Source organism: Hydra vulgaris, chromosome 12, assembly GCF_038396675.1.
Source record: "Hydra vulgaris chromosome 12, alternate assembly HydraT2T_AEP".
Lineage (NCBI taxonomy): Eukaryota > Metazoa > Cnidaria > Hydrozoa > Anthoathecata > Hydridae > Hydra > Hydra vulgaris.
In genome coordinates this window covers 40,373,808-40,401,802 of record NC_088931.1, presented here as the reverse complement: position 1 = coordinate 40,401,802, position 27,995 = coordinate 40,373,808, and the positions used below count along the sequence as shown (strand labels likewise).

General features: G+C 27.2%; 1 protein-coding gene across 2 annotated transcripts in view; it reads left to right on the top strand.

Moving 5' to 3' along the window:
* The first annotated feature begins 765 nt into the window (after window positions 1-765).
* The window catches only part of LOC100207789 (nuclear pore complex protein Nup98-Nup96), a 77,602-nt gene continuing 50,372 nt past the window's right edge, over window positions 766-27,995 (top strand). For both annotated transcript variants that reach the window (XM_065813230.1, XM_065813229.1), the window contains exons 1-4: window positions 766-898; window positions 15,633-15,776; window positions 25,427-25,552; window positions 26,574-26,654. In XM_065813230.1, the coding sequence (XP_065669302.1) occupies window positions 802-898; window positions 15,633-15,776; window positions 25,427-25,552; window positions 26,574-26,654 (448 nt within the window). In that variant the 5' untranslated portion in view covers window positions 766-801. The remainder of the gene's footprint in view (window positions 899-15,632; window positions 15,777-25,426; window positions 25,553-26,573; window positions 26,655-27,995) is intronic.

Genomic DNA, 27,995 nt, shown 5'->3' with positions numbered 1-27,995 from the left:
TTAGACTTTATTCATTAATAAAACTTGAATTATTTAGTGATTTAAAAATGGCTCTGATTTGACATTTAAATGTTTTAAAACAATATTGAAAATCTCTATGGGATGTAGTGAGTGTATAGGAAGTACACCTGCTGATTCGGAGAACAGTGCCAATAAAATAATCAAATAATTGGTATAATATTGCTCTTCCAATTCTTTAAATAACAGAAAAAAAGTCTTTCAAATTTTACTTATCAAACTCACTATTCATTATTTCACAAATTTGCAAAATCTCCGCAATTAGTCAAGGGAGGCTGTCATTAGTTGCCTTGAAGCTGATCATGCATGTTTTTCTGAAAGTAACTATTCAAGTATAGTTACTTAGGCAACACATAGAATTCTGTTAAATATAGTGTTTCATACTATGTACAGAAAAATATTCTCATGGTTATCAAATAAAATATCAAAGATATTGGTTTTTATGTTTAATTTTATATTTTTTCCCAATTAAAAATAAGAACTTTTGTGTTATTTTTTTTTATGTTTTACTATTTATCTTATTTAGTTTTGTTATTTTATTTAGTTTATTTCTATCTATGTAAGTATATCTAAAATTGATTGTAGTATTGTGCAGTATTAAAGATTTTGATCAAGATTTTTATGTTTTTAAGAAATTTTTCAATAAAAATTTTCAATTTGAATAAGAATAGTAACTTTGAAATTTTGTGTTTCATCCTTTACCTTATTCTTCATTAATTTAAATATTTTTATGATAATTATGTTAGCTTACATATATCTAAATACTATATAAAGTCAAAGAAAATGTTTGGTGCAAAAACCCCATTTGGTGGAGGAGGATTTGGAACGACTACTAATGCATTTGGTTCACAGCAAACACCCTTTGGATCAAGTACTGGAGGTATAAGATACGTTGTGTGTGTGTGTGTTCGTGTGTGTGTGTGTGTGTGTGTGTGTGTGTGTGTGTGTGTGTGTATATATATATATGTATATATATAGGTATATATATATATATATATATATATATATATATATATATATATATATATATATATATATATAATTATATATTTATATTAATTTACATACATTGTTATGATCTATTTAAATTAAACAGTTGATTGCTATATATTATTTTGGAATTTATTTTGTTATTATTTTCAATATAATAAATAAAAATTTATAAATTGTCAAGGGTAGCCAGAAAAACTTCACACAAGGGCAACAAGGCTAGATATATATATGTATGTATGTATGTATATATGAATATATACATAATATATATATGTGTGTGTGTGTGTGTGTGTGTGTGTGTGTGTGTGTGTGTATATATATCAGGCTTGGACAGGAATGGTGTGTAACTGACAGGAATCGCTCGCTGTAACTGACCATTCTTATAATATTTTTTCTTTACAATTCGACCACAGTGGTTTTGATGTTTTAACAATTTAAATGTTTTAAAAAAGATTGTTAGGTTAAATTAAATCTTCTGTTGCAATGGAATTAATTGCAACAGAATTGGAAATAATTTAATTGCTTTTTGTTTTTTTTTTGTTTCTATTTTTACAAAGAATTGTTTAAATTTTTTTTTTTAACTAGACTAACTAATCAGAGCATTAAATGATTAAAAATTACTATTTTAAATAGACTACAGTATTTTTTTTAACATTTTTTTTGTTCAACTTTTAAAAGTTGAATAAGAAACTCTTCAACTTCAACTCTTAAAAGTTGAACAAAAAACTCTTCAACTTTCAACTTTTAAAAGTTGAAAAAAAAAAACTCTTTATTAATTTAAATAAAATTTGTTCATTCATTAAACAATCATTAGAAGTAATTTGTAAAAGCGTTTTGCATAATTTTAACAAAAAGTTTCAAAGGATAAATTTTAAGTAATTTATTTTAAACGCAATTAAAAACGTAACAAAAATTAATTTTCGCTTCAAGTTTGAGTTTTTTGAGTTATACTTTAGTGCATATATATTTTGTCTTTTTTGCAAAGAATTGTTTTTTTTTATCATTTTTTAAAAATTTTCTTCCTTGTTTAGCTAGCATTTCTTTTTAAGTGCATTATTAAAATGTTTAAAAATCTTCTAAACATCTAAACAGTTGTGGTCCAAGTTGTCAAAAATAAAATCATTTGTGTGGTCAGCAATAGCGCTCTATCGCATGTCATTCCTGTCTGAGTCTGATATATATAAACCTTTAAAAAACCTTTGTATACTATGCAAAATGCTTTGTTAATTATTTTATATTGTAAATATATTAAATTTTAATACAAATTTAATATTAAAAATTAAAAATTTAATTTAAATACATAAATTACATTTACTTATTACTTTATTAATTAAAGTAACAAATTCATGCTAATGATCATTTACAATAAAATGGGTTTTATTTAATTTGCCAAAGAATATTATAGATAATTTTATTTATATAAATTTGTAATTTTTTATATAACTCTTTTCAAACTTTTTCTATGATTAATTTTATAAACACTTTTAATAGTGAAAATTTTTATTGTGAAAACAAACGTTATGTAAGGAAACTTAAATTTAATAATGTAATTAAAAGTACTGGGGTCTATAAACATTAAAATAACTATTACGTTAAAATTTTATAGAATAAGTGTCTGAATGACCTATACAACAAAAAATGTGCTTTTGATAGACACATGCGTGCTGAAATGAAGAAGTAAATAGTATTGTTTTTGCTCAGTTGATAGCTTACATTAAAGAAACAAAGTCAGAGAATGGTATCACACCCATTTTCAAATAAGCTGATTTAGCTAGACTATACACTGATTGGTTGTCCAAACTAACTGATCATAGGCTGCATACACCAATTCAGTGAATACATAGCACATGTTTGAAAGAAAGACTATTAGCCCATTTTCCTAACATGCATGCATAACAGGATGGTCGAGATGTTTTACAAGTTTTTAATTGTGGGATTGGTCCAGCACTTCATAAAGCCTGTTAATATGACTGTGATTGTGATGCAATTTTTTTGTCAAAGGCTGCACAGATTATACGCCAAACTATATTTGACACCTCTGAACATTTTTAACAGGTACATTTCAGCCAGGGAGTCAGGAAAGGTCAGTATCATAAAACCTCCTTGCACTCGTTAATTTGATACTAGAAGGTCCCAGCATTGACATAAAAACTAAGCCAAGTAACACTCCTGGTGCATATACCAGGCCTTGCTACGAGATTTTGCTGTGTTACGAAAACACGTAACGCATTTCAAAGTAACTCAACTCAGCAAATATATTTTGTTTTGTTAGAAGTTATATTGCGTCTCTAGCGTCTTTTCAAGTACCGCATTGTAATTAAAGTTATTTTATTAAAGCGTTAAAAATCATACAAATAGTTTTTTTTCTCTCTCTATAACAAAAGTTACAAATAAAATCTAAGTTCCTATTTGAAAAATCATTTTTATTATTTTTTTCAAATAGGAACTAAATTTTTTTTAAACAATAAAGAGTTTTTTTTATTATTTATCAGTTACCGATAACATATACGTCATCATTATTTATTTTCATAAATTAAATGAACGTCATTAAAACTTTACGTTATTGAATTAACAATAAACAAAAATCTTATTAATAAAATATTTATATCAAAATAAATCGTGCATTTTTAAAATTATTATGACAAAAATAATTTTTGTATTTAAAAGGAATTTATATATTTAATTCCTTAGGATAAAGCTTAAAACACTTTATTTTCTTTAACTAATTTTTAACAACAAAATTATTAAACAAACTGTTTCTTTAACAAAAAAGTTTACAATTGCGGTTAAATGCTTTTACTTACAACTTTAATTCTTCTGAATAAACGTCACGTAAACAATATTAAAAGATAATTTAAATATTCTAAAAGATAAAAGTTTGCCTTAGCATTCAGCAAAACTGGTGAACGCGAATGCAAATTGCCTTTTTGCAGGCAAAATGCGAGCTGCGTAACACTTCTTAACAAGGCCTAATATATAATAAGTCAGATACTTACTTTTAGTTGTGTGAAGCACAAGCGATTAGAGAAATATAACTCTTCTGTTGATAAAAGTAGATGAATTCAATCACAAGAAACTCCATTACCTCTGTATGTTAGTTTGCTTGTGCATAGAACTACAAGAAAGTAACCACTTATTGATGAGCTAATTAAACTTGGTTGAAGTGTATCATATGATCAAGTACTTGCACTGATAACTGAACTATGAAAGGAAGTGTGTAATCAATACAACAGAGAACAAGTTGTGTGTTTAATGCAGCTAAAGTTGATGAACTATTCTGTGAAAGACAAACCATGTCTCGAATGTGCACAGATAACCATCGAGCATAATGAGTTCGATCAAGTGAAAAAAACCATGGCACCAGTTTTGTCAAGCTATCTAAATATAGATCAAAATTTAATGTACACAGAGACCTGATAAATGTAAACAGAATAAGCTGCACTTTTGAAATTATTTTTTAATATAAACAATAATTATGAAAAGACTAGGATACACAACAATCTAAAAAAAAACTTAAAACCATTATGATCACATTAGAAAAAAAAAAATTTACAAAATATTGAGATTTACCTTGCATTCAAAACCAAATAATTTAGGAACAATTAGGGCATTTTTTGGGATGTTTTGCCGCTTGAGCACAAGGTAAATGTCAATATTTTAGGAATTTTTTTTTTGTAATCGCATTTTTTTTATATTTGCCCCAAATTTTGCTTCTTGTGTATTAGGGTAGGTCGATTTTAATTCCGCATATTGCGTAATATTGCAGTAGTTGGAGACAGTTAAAATATGATTACTCTCAAAATTTGAGAGATTTTGGATGAAGAATCGCTTGCGGATTTAAATTCAAAGATTTGTAGGATTTTGGGAAAAACACCTAAAAAGGCGTTATATGCAAAAATTGACGTTTTAAATATGTTCATTTTTTTTTTTTTTAATTAACTGCATTTCTGAATGATTTAAGTTTATAATAATTTATAACAATTAAGCTAATTTTATAACAACTTGTAAACTGTTTGAAAATTTAAAAAGTGAAACTTTTATTTTTATATTTACATAAGAATATCAAAATAAACATTATTTTTACAATTTAAAACATTTTGAACATGGTTATATATATTTAGGAAAACATTTTTAATTAAAAAATATCATCATAAGAATGGAAATAGTGCCCTTTTGAAACATATGGTTTACGCATCTTCCTGCTAAGTAGTTTAGTTAAAATGCAGCTGTGTCGATTCTCGAATCCATTGACATATTGGGATGCTTTTAACACAAGTTTTACCGCTCGCTCAACACTCTGGGAATGAGATGGAAAGTCGGGGATTTCAGGTTCAACATTATTGTCAATCATATATTGGATTTGCTCAATTGAAAAATTTTGTGTTGTTGGGGGCTCCGAGAATTTAGTATTGATGATGTCAACCAACTCATACCAATGATTAGCATTAAAATTAATTTCTAGAATTTTCTTCAAATTTACTTCCAAACTTTTGTTGTTTACTCTATAAATATAAATCAAAGGCAATTACCACATTTTATGTGTCTTTTTTTTTAATTTATTTTAGTTAATTATAAAAAAAATACCTTTGCCTTAGAGCCAGTAAGGTTTGAAAACCAAAGTTTCGTATATTGATGTCATTATCTTTTAGCATGGCATAAAGAATATTTTCAGGTTTTAGACACAATGCGTTGTTTTTAATGTTTTTTTAACAATATGTTTAACATCATCAAAGGGGAGATTATTTATTCTAGTAATAGTAGAAAAAATAAGGCGTGGGGATTTGTGAAATTTTGAAGATTTTTTTATTTCAAACCACGCTGGAGCGTAAACCTGAACAATATTCAAGTTTTTTTTAAAGAAACGGTTAGTTGATTATCTCTAGTACACAAACAAAGAAGGCGAGTAGCTAGTGTTAATCACCTTGCATGGTTTAGCGGTCCAATTTACCGATAACATATACGTCATCATTATTTATTTTCATAAATTAAATGAACGTCATTAAAACTTTACGTTATTGAATTAACAATAAACAAAAATCTTATTAATAAAATATTTATATCAAAATAAATCGTGCATTTTTAAAATTATTATGACAAAAATAATTTTTGTATTTAAAAGGAATTTATATATTTAATTCCTTAGGATAAAGCTTAAAACACTTTATTTTCTTTAACTAATTTTTAACAACAAAATTATTAAACAAACTGTTTCTTTAACAAAAAAGTTTACAATTGCGGTTAAATGCTTTTACTTACAACTTTAATTCTTCTGAATAAACGTCACGTAAACAATATTAAAAGATAATTTAAATATTCTAAAAGATAAAAGTTTGCCTTAGCATTCAGCAAAACTGGTGAACGCGAATGCAAATTGCCTTTTTGCAGGCAAAATGCGAGCTGCGTAACACTTCTTAACAAGGCCTAATATATAATAAGTCAGATACTTACTTTTAGTTGTGTGAAGCACAAGCGATTAGAGAAATATAACTCTTCTGTTGATAAAAGTAGATGAATTCAATCACAAGAAACTCCATTACCTCTGTATGTTAGTTTGCTTGTGCATAGAACTACAAGAAAGTAACCACTTATTGATGAGCTAATTAAACTTGGTTGAAGTGTATCATATGATCAAGTACTTGCACTGATAACTGAACTATGAAAGGAAGTGTGTAATCAATACAACAGAGAACAAGTTGTGTGTTTAATGCAGCTAAAGTTGATGAACTATTCTGTGAAAGACAAACCATGTCTCGAATGTGCACAGATAACCATCGAGCATAATGAGTTCGATCAAGTGAAAAAAACCATGGCACCAGTTTTGTCAAGCTATCTAAATATAGATCAAAATTTAATGTACACAGAGACCTGATAAATGTAAACAGAATAAGCTGCACTTTTGAAATTATTTTTTAATATAAACAATAATTATGAAAAGACTAGGATACACAACAATCTAAAAAAAAACTTAAAACCATTATGATCACATTAGAAAAAAAAAAATTTACAAAATATTGAGATTTACCTTGCATTCAAAACCAAATAATTTAGGAACAATTAGGGCATTTTTTGGGATGTTTTGCCGCTTGAGCACAAGGTAAATGTCAATATTTTAGGAATTTTTTTTTTGTAATCGCATTTTTTTTATATTTGCCCCAAATTTTGCTTCTTGTGTATTAGGGTAGGTCGATTTTAATTCCGCATATTGCGTAATATTGCAGTAGTTGGAGACAGTTAAAATATGATTACTCTCAAAATTTGAGAGATTTTGGATGAAGAATCGCTTGCGGATTTAAATTCAAAGATTTGTAGGATTTTGGGAAAAACACCTAAAAAGGCGTTATATGCAAAAATTGACGTTTTAAATATGTTCATTTTTTTTTTTTTTAATTAACTGCATTTCTGAATGATTTAAGTTTATAATAATTTATAACAATTAAGCTAATTTTATAACAACTTGTAAACTGTTTGAAAATTTAAAAAGTGAAACTTTTATTTTTATATTTACATAAGAATATCAAAATAAACATTATTTTTACAATTTAAAACATTTTGAACATGGTTATATATATTTAGGAAAACATTTTTAATTAAAAAATATCATCATAAGAATGGAAATAGTGCCCTTTTGAAACATATGGTTTACGCATCTTCCTGCTAAGTAGTTTAGTTAAAATGCAGCTGTGTCGATTCTCGAATCCATTGACATATTGGGATGCTTTTAACACAAGTTTTACCGCTCGCTCAACACTCTGGGAATGAGATGGAAAGTCGGGGATTTCAGGTTCAACATTATTGTCAATCATATATTGGATTTGCTCAATTGAAAAATTTTGTGTTGTTGGGGGCTCCGAGAATTTAGTATTGATGATGTCAACCAACTCATACCAATGATTAGCATTAAAATTAATTTCTAGAATTTTCTTCAAATTTACTTCCAAACTTTTGTTGTTTACTCTATAAATATAAATCAAAGGCAATTACCACATTTTATGTGTCTTTTTTTTTAATTTATTTTAGTTAATTATAAAAAAAATACCTTTGCCTTAGAGCCAGTAAGGTTTGAAAACCAAAGTTTCGTATATTGATGTCATTATCTTTTAGCATGGCATAAAGAATATTTTCAGGTTTTAGACACAATGCGTTGTTTTTAATGTTTTTTTAACAATATGTTTAACATCATCAAAGGGGAGATTATTTATTCTAGTAATAGTAGAAAAAATAAGGCGTGGGGATTTGTGAAATTTTGAAGATTTTTTTATTTCAAACCACGCTGGAGCGTAAACCTGAACAATATTCAAGTTTTTTTTAAAGAAACGGTTAGTTGATTATCTCTAGTACACAAACAAAGAAGGCGAGTAGCTAGTGTTAATCACCTTGCATGGTTTAGCGGTCCAATTTACCGATAACATATACGTCATCATTATTTATTTTCATAAATTAAATGAACGTCATTAAAACTTTACGTTATTGAATTAACAATAAACAAAAATCTTATTAATAAAATATTTATATCAAAATAAATCGTGCATTTTTAAAATTATTATGACAAAAATAATTTTTGTATTTAAAAGGAATTTATATATTTAATTCCTTAGGATAAAGCTTAAAACACTTTATTTTCTTTAACTAATTTTTAACAACAAAATTATTAAACAAACTGTTTCTTTAACAAAAAAGTTTACAATTGCGGTTAAATGCTTTTACTTACAACTTTAATTCTTCTGAATAAACGTCACGTAAACAATATTAAAAGATAATTTAAATATTCTAAAAGATAAAAGTTTGCCTTAGCATTCAGCAAAACTGGTGAACGCGAATGCAAATTGCCTTTTTGCAGGCAAAATGCGAGCTGCGTAACACTTCTTAACAAGGCCTAATATATAATAAGTCAGATACTTACTTTTAGTTGTGTGAAGCACAAGCGATTAGAGAAATATAACTCTTCTGTTGATAAAAGTAGATGAATTCAATCACAAGAAACTCCATTACCTCTGTATGTTAGTTTGCTTGTGCATAGAACTACAAGAAAGTAACCACTTATTGATGAGCTAATTAAACTTGGTTGAAGTGTATCATATGATCAAGTACTTGCACTGATAACTGAACTATGAAAGGAAGTGTGTAATCAATACAACAGAGAACAAGTTGTGTGTTTAATGCAGCTAAAGTTGATGAACTATTCTGTGAAAGACAAACCATGTCTCGAATGTGCACAGATAACCATCGAGCATAATGAGTTCGATCAAGTGAAAAAAACCATGGCACCAGTTTTGTCAAGCTATCTAAATATAGATCAAAATTTAATGTACACAGAGACCTGATAAATGTAAACAGAATAAGCTGCACTTTTGAAATTATTTTTTAATATAAACAATAATTATGAAAAGACTAGGATACACAACAATCTAAAAAAAAACTTAAAACCATTATGATCACATTAGAAAAAAAAAAATTTACAAAATATTGAGATTTACCTTGCATTCAAAACCAAATAATTTAGGAACAATTAGGGCATTTTTTGGGATGTTTTGCCGCTTGAGCACAAGGTAAATGTCAATATTTTAGGAATTTTTTTTTTGTAATCGCATTTTTTTTATATTTGCCCCAAATTTTGCTTCTTGTGTATTAGGGTAGGTCGATTTTAATTCCGCATATTGCGTAATATTGCAGTAGTTGGAGACAGTTAAAATATGATTACTCTCAAAATTTGAGAGATTTTGGATGAAGAATCGCTTGCGGATTTAAATTCAAAGATTTGTAGGATTTTGGGAAAAACACCTAAAAAGGCGTTATATGCAAAAATTGACGTTTTAAATATGTTCATTTTTTTTTTTTTTAATTAACTGCATTTCTGAATGATTTAAGTTTATAATAATTTATAACAATTAAGCTAATTTTATAACAACTTGTAAACTGTTTGAAAATTTAAAAAGTGAAACTTTTATTTTTATATTTACATAAGAATATCAAAATAAACATTATTTTTACAATTTAAAACATTTTGAACATGGTTATATATATTTAGGAAAACATTTTTAATTAAAAAATATCATCATAAGAATGGAAATAGTGCCCTTTTGAAACATATGGTTTACGCATCTTCCTGCTAAGTAGTTTAGTTAAAATGCAGCTGTGTCGATTCTCGAATCCATTGACATATTGGGATGCTTTTAACACAAGTTTTACCGCTCGCTCAACACTCTGGGAATGAGATGGAAAGTCGGGGATTTCAGGTTCAACATTATTGTCAATCATATATTGGATTTGCTCAATTGAAAAATTTTGTGTTGTTGGGGGCTCCGAGAATTTAGTATTGATGATGTCAACCAACTCATACCAATGATTAGCATTAAAATTAATTTCTAGAATTTTCTTCAAATTTACTTCCAAACTTTTGTTGTTTACTCTATAAATATAAATCAAAGGCAATTACCACATTTTATGTGTCTTTTTTTTTAATTTATTTTAGTTAATTATAAAAAAAATACCTTTGCCTTAGAGCCAGTAAGGTTTGAAAACCAAAGTTTCGTATATTGATGTCATTATCTTTTAGCATGGCATAAAGAATATTTTCAGGTTTTAGACACAATGCGTTGTTTTTAATGTTTTTTTAACAATATGTTTAACATCATCAAAGGGGAGATTATTTATTCTAGTAATAGTAGAAAAAATAAGGCGTGGGGATTTGTGAAATTTTGAAGATTTTTTTATTTCAAACCACGCTGGAGCGTAAACCTGAACAATATTCAAGTTTTTTTTAAAGAAACGGTTAGTTGATTATCTCTAGTACACAAACAAAGAAGGCGAGTAGCTAGTGTTAATCACCTTGCATGGTTTAGCGGTCCAATTTTATAGGCAGCCTATTTATCAGAAACTTTACCAATACCTATTCCTTTGCAATATTCAAATAAAAGTGATCGCAACTAAGGTCTGTTAGTATTTCTTCTGGAATATATTTATCTACAATTGGGTTTTCAATACATTCAAACAAAACTTGATTTCTATCCTGAATATTTTCAGCACATCTTTTGCCAAGTAGGCCACTGAAGTTTCTTTGGCCCGGTTGTGTCACCATCAAGTTTCACAAAAAGAGCTTGTAACGGAAGTTGATTTTGATATAAAGCGCATCCAATTAGGTGTAGTTTTCTTTTTAAAAACTCTTCTAGTTTTACAACTAAGCCACTTATTGGTCCAGTATTGGTAGCAGCATTATCAAGAAGAACAGCTTGTATGCTTTCCAAACTGTTATGTTCTTGTAAAACACTGAATGTTTCGGTAGCAAGGACTAAGCCTGTAGCACCAGTGACAGGAATCCTTCTATGAGTCAAATAATTTCCACTCGATTCTCCATCTTCATAGGTAAATGTGAGGTGATGTTCAGGTTTAATGCATTTCTTCAGTACTTCACCTTGAGGTGAGTTTATTACTTTACTTGTTTTAGTTATCTGATCGAACTTGCTATCAACCCCAAGACAAATTAACTGTTTTTTTTGTTCTGAGTCCACATCTTCACTAACAATATTTACTTTTGACTTGGCCCTATCTAATTTGCATTTATCAATCAAAATATCTTTTATATCAACATCACTTTTCAGGAGATATTTTATGTCATATAGTAAAGCATTTGCAAGGGCTGCACCTACGTTTGACGAACACTCGTTTCTGACTAGTTCCATTGCAAATCTTGGAAGTTTAACCAAGTTCTATTTTCCAAAAGGATTATTTATTGGTTTCCATTCACCTTCATCCTAAAAAAAGTTAATACAATAAAATACTTTTTGTTTCATCTACTACAAATTTTTCATGTATTTATAAAATATTTACCTCCGTAATGGTTAAATCACTTGTTTCTTCAATTAAGTTTACGTGTCGTATGAGGGATTCATCTTCATCAACTAGCTTATGAGATATTTTTTTTCGTTCTTTATCAAGTCTTTGAATCCTTTTGACAGAAAATCTATCAACAGAAGAAAGTTGATATGCACCTTTTGGACCAATTTTTTTCCTCTGATCACGAAGATAAGCTCTGTCTTCAAGAGGTACTTTATTACTTTGAGAGCAAAGGCATACAATATGTTCTTCTATGCAATTTTCTTTATTAGATGAAACTTTTCTGTCACTACAGGGAAACACATCTAATGAACAGGAACATGCAGAAATATCAAAAAGTTTGTCTAAGTTTGCATCAAGATTTCTTTTAGCGCTTGCTTTTCCATGCTTGCGATTAATATCCTTAACAAGTACGAGAAGATCTTTAACTTTCCTATTAATAGATTTGTCTGTTATAAGAGGTAAACTTGGGTTTACTGTAGCCCAAATTGATTTTATGTTATTGCTTATTTGCTGAGTCACTAATACGATATCTGCATTTGGATTTATATGAACAAGGTAGTAATAATACTGAATAACCTGTCTAAAAGTGCTTGGATCTGTTATTGATAATTCACATGGGCTACCACAATATTTTTTTTCACTTTTCATCCGTGTAATTGTAGCCTTTACTTTTGGCATTTCTCGTGGACTAATTATAAATGTAAACTATATTAAAGTATAACACTTAGAGTCATGGGTAACAGCGTGACTTTTTAGTAGGGGTGAAAGCACCAAAAAAACCTAAAATATCAAAACTTACTATTAAAAATCGGCTTTGCTAAAAAATAAAGAAATAAAACCCTTTTGAAAAAATTAGGGGGCCCATGGCCCCATCGTTTTCAAAATTAGGGGCCATGGGCCCCCATCATTTTCATTCAGGAATTGAGTAAAACCATAAGTTTCTCCGACTAAGTTAAGTAAATCCATTAGTTCCTTCGAAAAGTTGCAAAACAAAAATTATTTAGTATAAACAGCTAAAAACATTACTCTAAATATAATAATCATAAGTATTTACCTTTGGTATTAAAAAATTTCTTTAATTTGGGATTTTTTTTTGAACCTACTTTTTAATACTTAATATTTAATTTTAAAACCAACTTTTAAATACAAACAAGATATAATACTTTTAAATACAAACAAGAACTTTTAAATACAAAAGAGATTTGCAAAATTTAAATTTAAATGCGTGTAAACGATTTAGCGAAAATTTATTGGCTTCTTAAAACAATTGCGCTTTTTAAGAAATCGTTTATTGGTTACTTTATAAATTCGAAACGAGATATTTTAAAATAAGATTATTATACTTAAAATATTTTAACATTTGAAATTCACAATTTAACAAAACTAATCCAAAATTAAGACTTGAAATGTAAATTCGCAAGCCATTTTTAAACCAGGATACTTGAGATTTGGCAAAACCTCATTTCTAACTTAGACACAGTAACTGCAACATTACGCAACTTAAAATTCAAAAAAAAAGCTAAAATCGACCCACCCTATTGTGTATTCACGTTTTGAAAATTTTATTTTTTTGATCACCCCTTCTCATCACACTGAATGGCTTGGTTCTAGTGTCAGTTATTCTGCAGGTGTTAGGGCTCGCAACTTTTGCCTTTCTCAATCTTCAACACAAATCTTTCCAACTTGTTTTCTGGACAATTAGAATCATTTACCTTCTCTACTTGACTGTCAATGTCTTGTTTTTAATCCTAGTCAGTGCTCAGTTTATCCACAGTCACTCTGTGAGATTTTATAGAGATAAAACCGTGATCAGAAGGTGCTTCTGATCACGGTTTTATCTCTCTAAAATTATTATTTTATTCTTCTTCATTGTCAGAATACCCAGTGTACTTCTTACAACTACCTTAAAGCTGACTTGGACTCATCCCATGAAATAAGGTTAAACTTTTTCTGAAATAAAATGGTAAAAAAATGAGACAAACAAGAAATGCCAGTTTTTATAATAGCTTTTTAAATAACTTTTGAAAAATATTTTTGAAAGTTGTTAAAAAAGTAGGATATTTTTAGGAGAAATTAAATTTTTAATCAATAGATTAATTAGTTTTGCAGAATATTGAACGTTAACATAATCTCATATTTATTAGGTTCTCTCCTTTATAAAATAGAATTTGAAATATTTCATTCAAATAAAGATTGCAATTATAATAATTTGATTATAATCAAATTATTATAATTTCTTTTTTTGTAATTTTTAACAAATGGCAAAATGAAAAAAAAAAAAAAAAAGTTTATTTCATTTCGTTAATAACAATACGAAACAAAAAAAAATCTTCTTGTTTCGTAAAAATATGGTATGAACAAAAAATATGATACAAAATGATATATTTTTTTGTTTCGTAAAAACAGCACAAAATGAAAGTTATTGTTTTGTATTGTGTCAAGCTGAACTTCTGAGAGGATATGAGAAGACGCAGATGCTTAGTACAGACACTAACTACACAATAATCCACTATCTTAAAATGAGACAAAATCTGTTTCAATCTGTAGCTATCCTTTTAGGAGGTTGTAGAGCGGTAGCCTATGATGATACATTTTTGTTATGTAAGCATAACAAAAATGATGTCATTGCAGTGTAAAATTTTTAAATTTTTTAATTTAAAAAGAAGGTTTATAATGGCGAGTCTTTTTCAAATTTCGATCGTAATAATTTTGACTAGATTTTGAAAAAAGCATTGTAAAAATTGCATTTGAATAGCCTCACAAATTTTTCTAGTATATTTATTTTAAAAAACTTGAAGTGTTTTAGGATTTTCTCAGTTTATACTTCCATCACAATGTTGTTTATGTTCCACAGCATTTAATAAAAAAGATTTTAAGAAAAAAGTTTATGAATAATAATTGAATTGCATAAAGTTTGTCTGCATGTTTAAAACTTTTTTTTATGTTTTTAAATTAAAAAAAAAAATAATAATAAAGGTAAAATAAATTAAACTAGCTACTTTTTAACTACTTATCAGTGGTTTTCTTGTGTATTAATTAGTAAATTAGCTACTTATTAGTGATTTTCTTTGTATGTGCATTAGTTAGTAAGGGACACATTTTCAAATATTTTGAAATTAAAATTAAGTTTTAGAATTCAATGTTACAGCATAAAGGTATAATTATTTTTTATTAATTGCCTAATGTTTCAATAACATCTTGTTGGCCTTCACATGGCTCTGATTTTGTCATTAAGCCAACAGAACACATCTTAGTAAAATAATTTGCTTGGTATGAACCATAAAAAGAAAATATTTCCTACAACAAATAAATAAATTTTTCTTTTCTACTTAGTTTTTATTGTGTAAAAATGTTTTCAATATAGAAATAGTTCAAACCTTTTTAGATTCCTTTTTTAGCATGATGTTTTGCATTTTTATTTATATGTATCAAATTGTTGATTTTTTAAAATTCAAATTTGACCAATTAATGTATTTCTAAAACTAAATTTTTATAAATCATATAATTGCCAAAGTTTAATAAACAAATAAACATCTGTTTCACACTTGTCAGTTTTTTTGTATAAAAACAAAACAGGGTGTCTTTTTCAACCTTCTTTAAACAAGATGTGTTTTTCTTGTAACCTTTTCTGTGTATTTTTTATTTTTATTTTGTAACCATTTCAGTGTATTTTTTATCTTGATCTTGTAATCTTTTCTATGTGTGCTATTTTGTTCTTGTAACCTTTTCTCTGTATTTTTTGCATTGTTAACTTTTTTTTTTAATTTGATTTTTTTTTTAAATCTCAGGCTTGTTTGGAAATAAAACACCTGCAGCTGGTACATTTGGTACTCCTAGCTTTGGTTCTACTACTCCTGCACAAGGTAGTCTATTTGGTTCAGTTCAAACAGGAGCAAATTTGTTTGGTCCAAAAACTACACAACCTTCAACAGGTACTATAGGTTTTAATCTTTTTATAAAACTTTAACTAGTTTCATAGAGTACAATTAATGCAACTGTTGATAATGATGATGAAAATGATGATGATGATGATGATGATGATGATGATCATCATCATCATCATCATCATCATCATCATCATCATCATCATCATTATCATCTTAATACTTACTCTCTTTATTTTATATTACAAACAAGAATTGTTGGTTTTTAAGTAACTGTCATATTTAATATTTATAGTCAGCTACATATAACATAGCTGTATTCACAGCTAAAACTTATAGATCTAAAAAAAAATTTTATTATTTTTACTCTCGCTCACTTTATATATATATATAAACTTTATATATATATAAACTTTATATATATATAAACATTATATATATATAAAATTAGACTTGGGTATGTAAATATTTTAGCTGAATAAAAAAATCACTCAATGTCATAAACATATATTTTTTAAATTATTTTGTTTTTATATAACTGTTAAACTATTTTGAAAAACAAATCAAAAGTACATTACTTATCAGTAGGAGTAGTTAATTATCTTGTCAATTCAAAAGTACATTACTTATCAATAGGAGTAGTTAATTACCTTGTCAATTCAATAAAGGCCATAAAGTTGTATTGTTTATCAAACCAAACCCTACCAAATAAAAAGTGCTTATTTCTGTACTTCCCTAAACTCAGCACCTGTCAGTACTTCAAATTATAATTCTAACTCATCTAACTCTGGGAAAATATGTTTGTAGTAAATTAATAATAGAAATATGTTTGTATTAAGTTATTAATAAAAATGGTTTAATAACAAAAAACAAAAAAGCAGTGCATTTTATAAAACAAATAAAGAATAAAAAATAAAATGGGTGTGCTTTTTTTTTTTACAGCTGCCAAGAAAATAAAAAGTTGTTTTTAAAATTTATTTCATTTTTTAAATTTAATAATTTTCTTTAAAATTTATTAAATCAACATAGAACATAAAAAATATACATTAAATAAACAAAACATGTTTTTAAATAAACATGTCTAAATATCAAAATATGTTGTTATAATGTATTATCTTTAAAGATGCTCAAAACGAAGAAGTGTTGGCGTTAACAATTTAATAAATACCAAAACAAGGTAATATATGTGTTAACAGTAAAAAAAATAACAAAAAAATATAGGTGTCAACAATTAATTGAATAAATATCAAAATGAGTTCAAAGTATATATCAATAAATATCAAAGTGAGTTCATTAAGTTAAGTAAAAAAAAATTAATTTATTTAAAATAAAAGTTACATATCTTTTTTGATAAATATATTAATAACATCAAACATAATCAAACAATGGAGCATAATAGTTTAACATATTATGTATGTAATCAGGTATGTACAATTTATATTATAAAGTTGACCATATTATGTATGTAATCATGTATGTACAATTTATATTATAAAGTTGACCATATTATGTATGTAATCATGTATGTACAATTTATATTATTAAGTTTACATATTATATATGTAATCATGTTATTTTTCAAGTTATTATTAATCAAGTTATTTTTTTTAATTTCTTTGGAGGATTAAAAAAAAAAAAAGATTATTTTTTAATATAAAACTACTATAAAGAATTAAAGACATTTAATGAATTTGAAGTTACTTTTAACATTTGAGGAAACTTTTTTTAATGCAGTTTTCATTTTTTAATATAGTTTAATTGCATAATGGGAGAAATAAAAAGTATATATTTTTTTCTTCAAGTTAAAAAACAGCTATTTGATATTTAAACACAAATTACATGTAAAAATGAATCATGTAAAATCAATATACATTTCAGCTAAAATATCTAAATAGCAACATTAATTAAAGTATTAATAAAAAGAATTCGTTTTTTAATAACAAAAAAATGTATATCTACTAGAATAGAATGAATAGCCTAAATTAACCAATAATATAATAGTGACTATCTATATAAATATAATAGGGACTGTCTATATAAATATACTTAATGATAACCAATAATATAATAGTGACTGTCTATATAAATATACTTATAATTAACAAATAATATAATAGTGACTAATATAAATGTACTTAAAATAAACTATATAGGTAGCTAGTTACAAATAAACTCTAATGGAAAAATTTAAAAAAGGTACAGGTTGTAGGGAACCATGGCAATTAAAAAACAAAAATCTTAAACTTGTTTAACAAAATTAACTTATATCAAACATCAGAAAAAAAAAGTTCAAAATGTTTAAAAAATTAATATTTAAATGCAAAATTTATACAAAGATATAAAAAGATAAAATAAAAATTATAACCTGTTTTATTTATAATTAAGTAATTTTTTTGTACTAATAGAGTAACTCTACAAACTAGAATTTGGAAAAACAAAGTAAAAGTTCTCAGTTAGGATTAAGATAAAAAATTATGAAATTCTTTTAATAATTGATAATAAACTTGATAATTATAATACTTTGCATCTTTTGGCATCAGCTGTAATTTCTCATCATTTGTCATCACCTATAGTTTCTCACCGTTTGGGTTTGTGTATTACTAATATTAAGTTCAATATTTTAACTTAAAATTATTTAAGAATTATTGTGTAGTAAAAAACTACCTTGAATAACTTTAATTTGAAATATTTGTAATATTCTTCAAGATCTGCTTTTAATTGAATTTATTTTTATTCTATGTAATATTAGAAAAAAAAAAACCTTTCGAATAGGATTAACATTAGAAAACATTTTCAACATTAGAAAACATTGCCAAAAGCAATCAAAAAACCAATAAAATCCTGCAAAGTGGCTTTTTTTAGACAATTGATCTTTTGAACTGTCATACGCAAAATTTCTCAAAACATCAATTTATTTTTGTAATTTAGTTGATACATGATTGGTTGGTTTTAAAATTGGTTTGGAGATTAATTGATAATTAGCATTGTTTTTAATAATGTCTTGAAATTTGTCTTATTAATTATATCTGTATACTTTTGCTAGTCTTTTTGTCTTTTTACTTCTTACAATATTTCTAACTTTTGACCAGACACAACTAGTAAGTGAACAGGGCCCTATCCCGGAACCCGCCCCGTCTAAAAATGAGACTTTTTGCAAACCCGGCCCCAGCCTCTTTCCTTGGCAAAATTATAAGATTTAGTAGGGATTGATAGTAGTAACTGATTGGGGCCCAGCCCTAGCTAAAAATGAGACTTTTTTCAAACCCAGCCCTAGCTAAATTATAAGATTTAGCTAGGGTTGATAGCCAGGGCTAGAAAAAAATTTATAAAACTTTATATACTATGATTTTATGCTTACATTTACTATTTTTTAAATACTGGTATATATTCTCTAATTTACTTTCATCAAGATTGCAAGCAACCACTATTCATTTATGAGTTACTTTAAAATAGAGAATAAGTAAAAATACTAGGAAATGGTTAACTGAAGACTTGAAATGTTGTAAGTTGTATATAAAAGAAAAACATGAAGATGGCTAATAGTTATACAGTTTTTTTAATGTGCAAGGAAAAAAACTGGAATGATTAAAGTTTTTATAGCATGAAGGGACAGATACAGTAAAAGGATGCAACTTGTTGAATAAAAGGATGCAACTTGTTGAATAAGAAACAAGCAAGAATGAGTTTTGGTTTATCGTAATAGAGACGATAGCTTGTTTGAGCATTGACCATGATTGTATTTGTAGAAAAATAAAGAAATGCAATCTTTCAATAATGGGAGAGTGGCTCAAGCTTGGCAGATAAAGCAGGTCTAATTTTTTTTTTTTTTTCATGTGGTTATTCACCTTCCCAAGGCTGAAAATGCCACTACAGATGAGGAGGCTACTTAATTATGGTTATAATCCTCTCTCAACTATATAACTCCGAAACACGAACCTTGACAACCAAGGCCACTGCAGAGAAACACGTTGAGCATGGTACACTACCAGGGATTTGTTGGGGATCGAACTCAGTACCTCTCCCTTATGACGCAAGCGCTCTACCACTACACCACGACCGCATTACATTTACAATGTGATTTTAGACTTTTTCTGAGAGTAAGAGGGTTGTTATTTATCAATATATGTATACCAACATTGTTGCAATATTTTTTTGCAGTAAATAAATGAGTTTTGTTGGCTAACAAAAATTGGAGATTTTAAGTCCAGAATTTAACTTCATAAGCCACAGCAAGCCTTAGGCTGTTACAGAAGAGAGATCAGATTGAAAATTAGCTGCTTGTTCTAAGCAATCAAAAAGTGAAGATTTTTTGTCAAGATAAGAGTATAAAGTTGAGTCGTCAACAAATAGAGCCACTTTAGATGTTAAATTTTCATGAAGATTGATATTGTAAATAAGAAACAATACAGGAGCCAAGATTCAAGGATACCACAAGAAACCTTGTGGTACCCTTAAATAAAGTTACTTGAAATAAAGAAAAGTGTAGGCCTTTAAGAATAACTTTATTACTGCAGTTAATAAGAAATAATTTAAGAATCTCAAAACCTTTATATAAAGAAAGTAATAACAGAGTGAAGACTAATCGTAGGATAGTTGAAGAGGTCAAAGCGTTTTCTAGAGTTTTGAAAAATTGGAACCACTTATTTAGCACTTTTTAAAAATTAAGTGTTATTAAATCTTATATAATTAATAAGATTAAATGTTAGACTTACTTTAGTTAATGACATTGTTAAAGTCTAACCAAAAGTCTCTAGAACCAAACATCTGATATAAGATACAAGATTTAGTAAACTGAGAATAACAGAGCTTCATATCAGACAGGACCTTTTTACATTTGCTTCTCGGAATAATAAAAGGACATTTATTCTTAAGAGAGATGTTCTTTGGCATACAATATCCTTTTATATTTATATAAACTTTAGTATTTATATGGTGTAGTATTTGCCGAAAGAAAAGATGATGATGATGATGATTATGATAATCATGTTGATCATAATGATGTTTATATATGTATATATATACAAAAAATAACATGAATTTTGAATTAAAAATATATACTATAGGATGTATAAATGTTTTTATATTTTATCAAACCCGGCCCCAGCCTTGGCCCCGGTCAAATATCAACCCTGGTCGTTTATTAGTTTACAGCCAGTGCTAGAAAAAAATTTAGAATACTTTATATATTATAATTTTATACTTACATTTACTATTTATTAAATACTGGCATATATTTATATATTTTTAAACTCTATTTTATTTCCAACAAGATTGCAAGCAACCACTATTAAGTTATGAATTACTTTAAAATAGAGGATAGGGTTAAAAAGCTAGGAAATGGTTATCTGAGGACTTGAAAAGTTGTAGGTTGTGTAAAAAAGAAAAACATGAAGATGGGTTAGAGTTATAAGGTTTTTTTGATGTACAAGAAAAAACACTGGATTAATAAATGTTTTTATAGCATGAAAGGATAGATACAGTAAAAAGATACAACTTTTTGAATAAGAAACCAACCATGAATGAGTTTTGGTTTATCGTTATAGAGATAATAGCTCATTTGAGCATTGACCATGATAATATTTGTAAAAAAATAAATAAATGCAACCTTACAACAATAGGAGAGTGGCTAAAGCTTGGCAGATAAAGCAGGTCTAATTACATTTACAATGTGCTTTTTGTCTTTGTCTGCTTGTTCTAAGCAATCAAAAAGTAAAGACTTTTTTGTCAAGATAAGAGTATATAGTTGAGTCATCAGCAAATAGAGCCACTTTAGATTTAAAATTTTCATTAAGATTGTTATTGTAGATAAGAAACAATACAGAAGCAAGGATAGAACCTTGTGGTACCCCTAAAGTTACTCGAAATGAAGAAGAGTGTAGGCCTACAAGAATAACTTTAATACTGCAGTTAGAAAGAAATGACTTAATAATCTCAAAAACTTTAAAGTGAAGTCTAATTGGAACCACTTATTTAGCACTTAGAGTTCTGGAGAACTTTTTTTTTAAGACTATGACAAGAATCTTGTCTGAAGCACAAACTATAGATGTGTTTAATTGAAAATTAACTTTAGCATAGGGAGCCAGAGTGATTTGGATGTTTAACAATGGGTTAATCTGTTTAACTGACAGGAAGAGTATGACCATTATATTCAAAAGTCAAATTAGAGTAAGATTTTTTTGCAAATAACTCTGCTTTATTCTGGGGAGAAGTAAAAAGATCAGACCCTTGAATTAGAGATAAAATGTTAGACTTACTTTAGTTAATGGCACTGTTGAAGACTTTATAAAAGTATCTAGAACCTTACATCTGAAATGAGATACAAGATTTAGTAAACTGAAAATAACAGAGCTTAACATTGGACAGGACCTTTTACATTGGCTTCTTGCAATAATAAAAAGACATTTAAAAAAATGTTATTTCAAATAACGTTTGTTAGAGAAGACTAAAGTGATTTAGGTACCAGCACGTAGAGACGTAGCAGCTTCATGAGAAAATGATAGTGGTAGAAGTAAGAAAACTTGAAGAGAATGTGTTACATATTGTATGAATGAGCTTTAGTTAAGGAACGAAAATGCTCCAGATATTATCCAGTTCATATTAGAGAAACAGCATAAAAGGAGAAGGCTAAAGCCTGATGATGATGATGATGATGATGATGATGATGATAATGATGATGATGATGATGATGATGATGAGATGATCTTAAAGATCATGATGAAGATGATGATAATGATGATTATGATGATCATAATGATGTTTATACATGCATATATATACACTTTAGGGTGTATAAATGTTTATGCAGCCCTGGTCACAAACCTGGCCCCGGCTATATTTCATCAAATCCAGCCTCGGCCCAGTCAAGTTTCAACCCTGGTTGCTTATAGACACAACTGATAGAAATATTTTTTAAATTGGTTTAAGGTTTAAAAACAAATTTGCAAAATCTTTCAGACAACTTTTTCTGAATTATTTTTTTGTTTTACTGGTTACAAAATAGTAACCAGCAAAAAATTAGTTCAGAAAAAAAATCTTTAAAATACTAAAACAGCACCAAATATTTTGAGTTAGGTTTGAAGATTGTTTACTCCTTTTTGAATATACTTCTTGATTGTAATTTTATTATCTACAATTTCTGCATAAATTGGGTAGTTTTTTATGTATGTTTCTATACAGTCAGTTTAAGAATTTTAACGTGTATCATTTGGTAGCTGAGGTATATGCTCTCTTTTCTCATTCAACCATACCTTTTCTCACTCAACCATATCTTTTCTCATTCAATCATTTCTTTAAAAAAAAAATTTATTGTTAATCTTAAACTTTTCATATTTAAAGTTAAAACAAAATAAGGATAAACCACAAAATAGATAAACCACAAAACAGATAAACCACAAAATAGATAAACTACAAAACAGTTAAACTGCAAAATAGATAACCCACACAATAGATAAACCAGAAAACAGTTAAACCAGAAAACAGTTAAACCACAAAATAGATAAACCACACAATAGATAAACCACACAATAGATAAACCAGAAAACAGTAAAACCACAAAATAGATAAACCACACAATAGATAAACCACAAAACAGTTAAACCAGAAAACAGTTAAACCACAAAATAGATAAACCACACAACAGATAAACCACAAAACAGTTAAACCACAAAAAAGTTAAACCACAAAATAGATAAACCACAAAATAGATAAACCACAAAATAGATAAACCACAAAATGGATAAACCACAAAATAGATAAACCACAAAATAGATAAACCACAAAATGGATAAACCACAAATAAATGTTTAAGCTACAAATAAAACAATTTTTATGTGCAGTTGATGCAATATTTTTTTTGCACCTTATTGCACTGTAATGATATCTGGGTATGTTACTTTTTTTATAAAAGATTTAAACAATGTGTAGAAAACATTTGTTTTCGCATATTCAAATGTTAAAACATTTGAATTTTTTTTTTTGATAAACTTTCTCATTTTCATTTTCTCAAACTTTTAATTTTTCCCATTGCAAATACTTCTTTGTTGTACCTTTCCTTAAAATTTTTAATGACCTTAAAAAAAAGTTCAATGCTATACTAGTTAATTAGTTAGTTAATGCAGAATCAGTTATGCATAAATTTTGAATTTAATATGCAATTTAATCAATAGTTGGATCATGAGTAATACTACTCCATCCATCTTACATAGTTGTTGCTTACTAGAATATTTTTGGTAGAAGCTCCCTAAACATATCACCTATGAATTAAACAAGCCTGATTTTTAGCAACTTTAATTAATTCATTTACATTGAAAAAAACATTGTTATTTTTCTATCCATATTTCCTAGCTGTTTTATATTAGTTGATATTATGTATGATGATATCAGTTGTTGCTTTTTACAAGGTGTTAAAAAACTTAAAGAACTTACACAGATGTCCAAAAATTTGTTTAAATTAAAATAATGGTAGATGTATTGTTCTCCACCAAGCATTTTGCAGATTGGTAGATTATATTCTGCTCTAAATGAATTAAACATGCTTCTAAATACTTAATTTTAAGAAACTTTAATTAATTTACGCTGAAGAAAAGTTTTTTTGTATTTTTTTTCTTTTCTGTTTTATATTAGTTGTGTAAAATGATCAATTGTTGCTTTTAAAAGGTGCTGAAAAACTTTAAAAACTTAGAGATGCCCAAAACCTGTATAAATAGTTTAACCTTGTTGCTAAGCAAAGCATAACAAAAGCTGCTCCTTTAGACAAGTCAGTCGGCAAATGTTGACTATGCAGTCAGCAAATTTCAAAAATCAAGGACTTTTTTTTAGTCGGCAAAGTTGTAATGGCACTACCCTCTTCTATAATGACATTAAGACTGATTAGGTGATAGTTAGGTAGATCAGGGTGATCTCCAAAGTTTTAAAAAATGATTGGAACTATTTTCTGTCAGCCAATCAAGATTCAGTTAAAGTTTTAACTTTAACTTGTTAAAATAGTTTAGAAAGTTATGAAGAGAGTTCAGGAGAACACATCTAGAAGCGGTAGAAGAGTTTAAATAGAAAATAACTTTAGACTGACTAGGCAGAACATGCTGGAAGTTTATTTATATTGAGGAAAAGGTTAGGGTTAGTATTAAAATTACCTGCTTTTACTCAAATCCTGAGTTGATGTATGTACACTTCCTACATGTTTTGCATATTTTAGTCGGTCAATGTATGTACAAAAGTAGGTTAACCATTGATGGAAGTTTTTTTCAAGCACAAAAAAATAACCATATTCCATTTAGTCACTTTTATTTCTTTTTTCTTTCCTAACATTTGCTTCAATAATCTTTTAATTAGTTTCTTAAAGTAACTAAATTTAAAAAGTTCTTTAGGAATTGCAATGAAAACAACTTTTTTCTTGTTAACAACCATAACTTTAAATACATAAGCCTGGTATTTAAAGGATTTAAAAATCTTATTGAGAGTTTCCATGAAAAATACTACATCTTACAAACAACAAACTTTTGGAATAAACAGTTTTAATATGCAAATATTAAAACTTGCTTATTCCAAAAAGGGCTTATGATTGTAAAAAATTACTTCAATTCTTCCATGTCATAGATAAATAAGAAAACAATATTATTAAAAACTGTTCAAACTACACAAGGCTTTAAATTTTAACAATAAAAATTTTTCCTTATTAATAAGGTTTCTACTATTTAAAGGTTTCGGAGGTTTTGGCACTACCAACACAAGTGGAGGTTTGTTTGGTTCTAATGTTGGTGGAGGCACAAGTTTGTTTCAAGCACCTCAAACAAGTAATGCATTTGGAGCAACAAATACTGCATTTGGTAGGATATTTTCTTAATTTTTTTAACACTTTTGAATTTAAAAACCTGTAGAACAGATTTTAATTTAAAAACTGTATTAAAACAGAATTTAAATAGAATAAAGTTTAATTTAAAAAAAAGTTATATTTAAGTTGTGTTGCTAAGCAACATTCCAGAACATATCTTTATAACAATGATAGTAATTAAAATTTATTTGTTTATTATAAAGTAAAGTAAATTTATAAGTTTATTATAAAGTAAAGCAAAATGATAAGTTTGCAAAGATGCAGTACATAGGTGGGATGTAGTAAGTATATAAGTTTGAGATAAGGATGTATCAAACTTATATACTTACTACATCCTTATAATCTTCACTCTTATATAGATGTTTGATATATAAGAATAAAGATATAAGTTTGATAGAAGGATGCCTGAGTTCTTTAAATATTAATTTCAGTTCAGATCTTGAGAGAGCTTTGGCTTGATCTTAGATCTTATGTTTAGGTTTGTTATACAAGTTTTGGCTTAATCTTTAATCTTAGGCTTGAATTTACAAAATCCAATATTATAACTCCAAATCTCAATATTGTGGTGTTAAGTACAACTAATATAATATAGATTAAAAATACAGTTAAGACTGCTTGACACCCGTGTCTAAATATACCACTGTGTAGTTATAAATGAAAATATAAACCTAGGTCTAGGTTAACCAAGTGGTTGTTAAAAAATTTAAGAAACTATATGGTAGCACTATAAACATTCAATATAAAAGCATTGGCCTCAAAATGAAAAAAAAAAAAGCAAAATAAGATGAAAAGCATTAGTATCAATGAAGAACCTTTCTACACACATAAACTATTTAAAGCTCAAACAAATTTTCATTTTTAATTTTTAAAATTTTTAAAATAAATTTAAACTTAACTCAAATTTGATTTTAAACCAAATTTCTCATACATCCCTATATGTTATAAGTGATTTTTCCCCTGGTTTTCTTTTTTTTTAAACATTCTATAAAATATTGTATAATATTATCTTTATTGAGGTTTCGGGACATCAGCTGCAACTACCAATCCATTTGGTGCAACATCATCAACAGGGTTATTTGGTGCTTCGGGTACTTCAGGTAAAGTTTATAATTTGCATAAAAAATATAAATTTGTAAAATGATTTATTAATATACATCTTATTTACGATTCAAGTTGTTTATTAAATTAAACAATACTATTATGTAATTTTTATTTTTTAAATCAATGGATTTGTATGTTTATAGTCTTTCAATGAGAATAAATTATATTTGATATTGATGAACCTTGAATGATTTAAGGTGAACCTTAAATGGTTTGACATGTTTGACTACTCAGTTATGCAATAGCAATGTTTAGTAGTATAATTTTGATTAAATTAACTAATGAAGAAGAATTTTTTTTAATTATCTACTAATTTATATATACATATATGAATTTTAATTGTAATAAATACAATTTTTGTTGTGTCTAAAAAAAAAGGTTGTTTTATTCTACACTTCTCATCTCATGCACCTCTGTATAATTCAATGCATTCTGAATAATTCTGTTACAAAAAACATTATATCAGTCTTTTGCTGACATGTGTGGTCACACCCCTTTCCTGACCACACTTAACATTTTGTGTTGACTAATTGCCCAGTGCTCTTTGCATGTTCTGAAAACTTGTGTGTTTTCATGCTCTAAAAAATGCTCTAAGAACACAAAACTAAAATAAAGAAAAAATAATAACCATTAAATGAAAAAAGAAACAAAATCTTAACGAATGAGAAAATTAAAGCTAAATTTGCAAAAATAAAACTATAAAAATGGTATATAAATATTTTTCAATTTATTTAAGCATTTCACTTAATAGACTTTAGATAAGTTCAATACGCTGTGAACCACAGTGACAGCCAAAATTAATGTCTCCCCACACCTAATTTTTTGTTTTTAAGAAATAACACAGTAGTTAAATTAAGTAAGGATATTGAGTACCTCCATAGAAATGGTTAAAATAAATTTTTACATATTTTGGCTTTAGATTAAAAGGGGAGGGTTGGTATATGGGCAATATTATTGAAGTTGATATATTTCACATAATTTTAAGGAAAAACAAAATTTATCACTTAATTTTACTCTGTACTTACTACAGTATTTTTCATGCTAAATAAAATACTTTAGAAACAAACAGTTTTGACACAGTTGTGGATCAACAATATATTAACTTAAATAATAAACATGTTAACTATTTATTAAATGTTGAAAATTCAACAACACCTGACTTCAATCCCTTAGCATAATCAAAGTGCTTTTGTTGTCTCCTATACTTAATCCATGTTTTTTCATACTCATAATGAACAGATTCACCTGCTTGTTCAGAAAGAGAGATATTTCTTTTAGTGATTACAACATGTATAAGTTCATTCTTAATATAAACCATTAATTTTTTACATTACCAG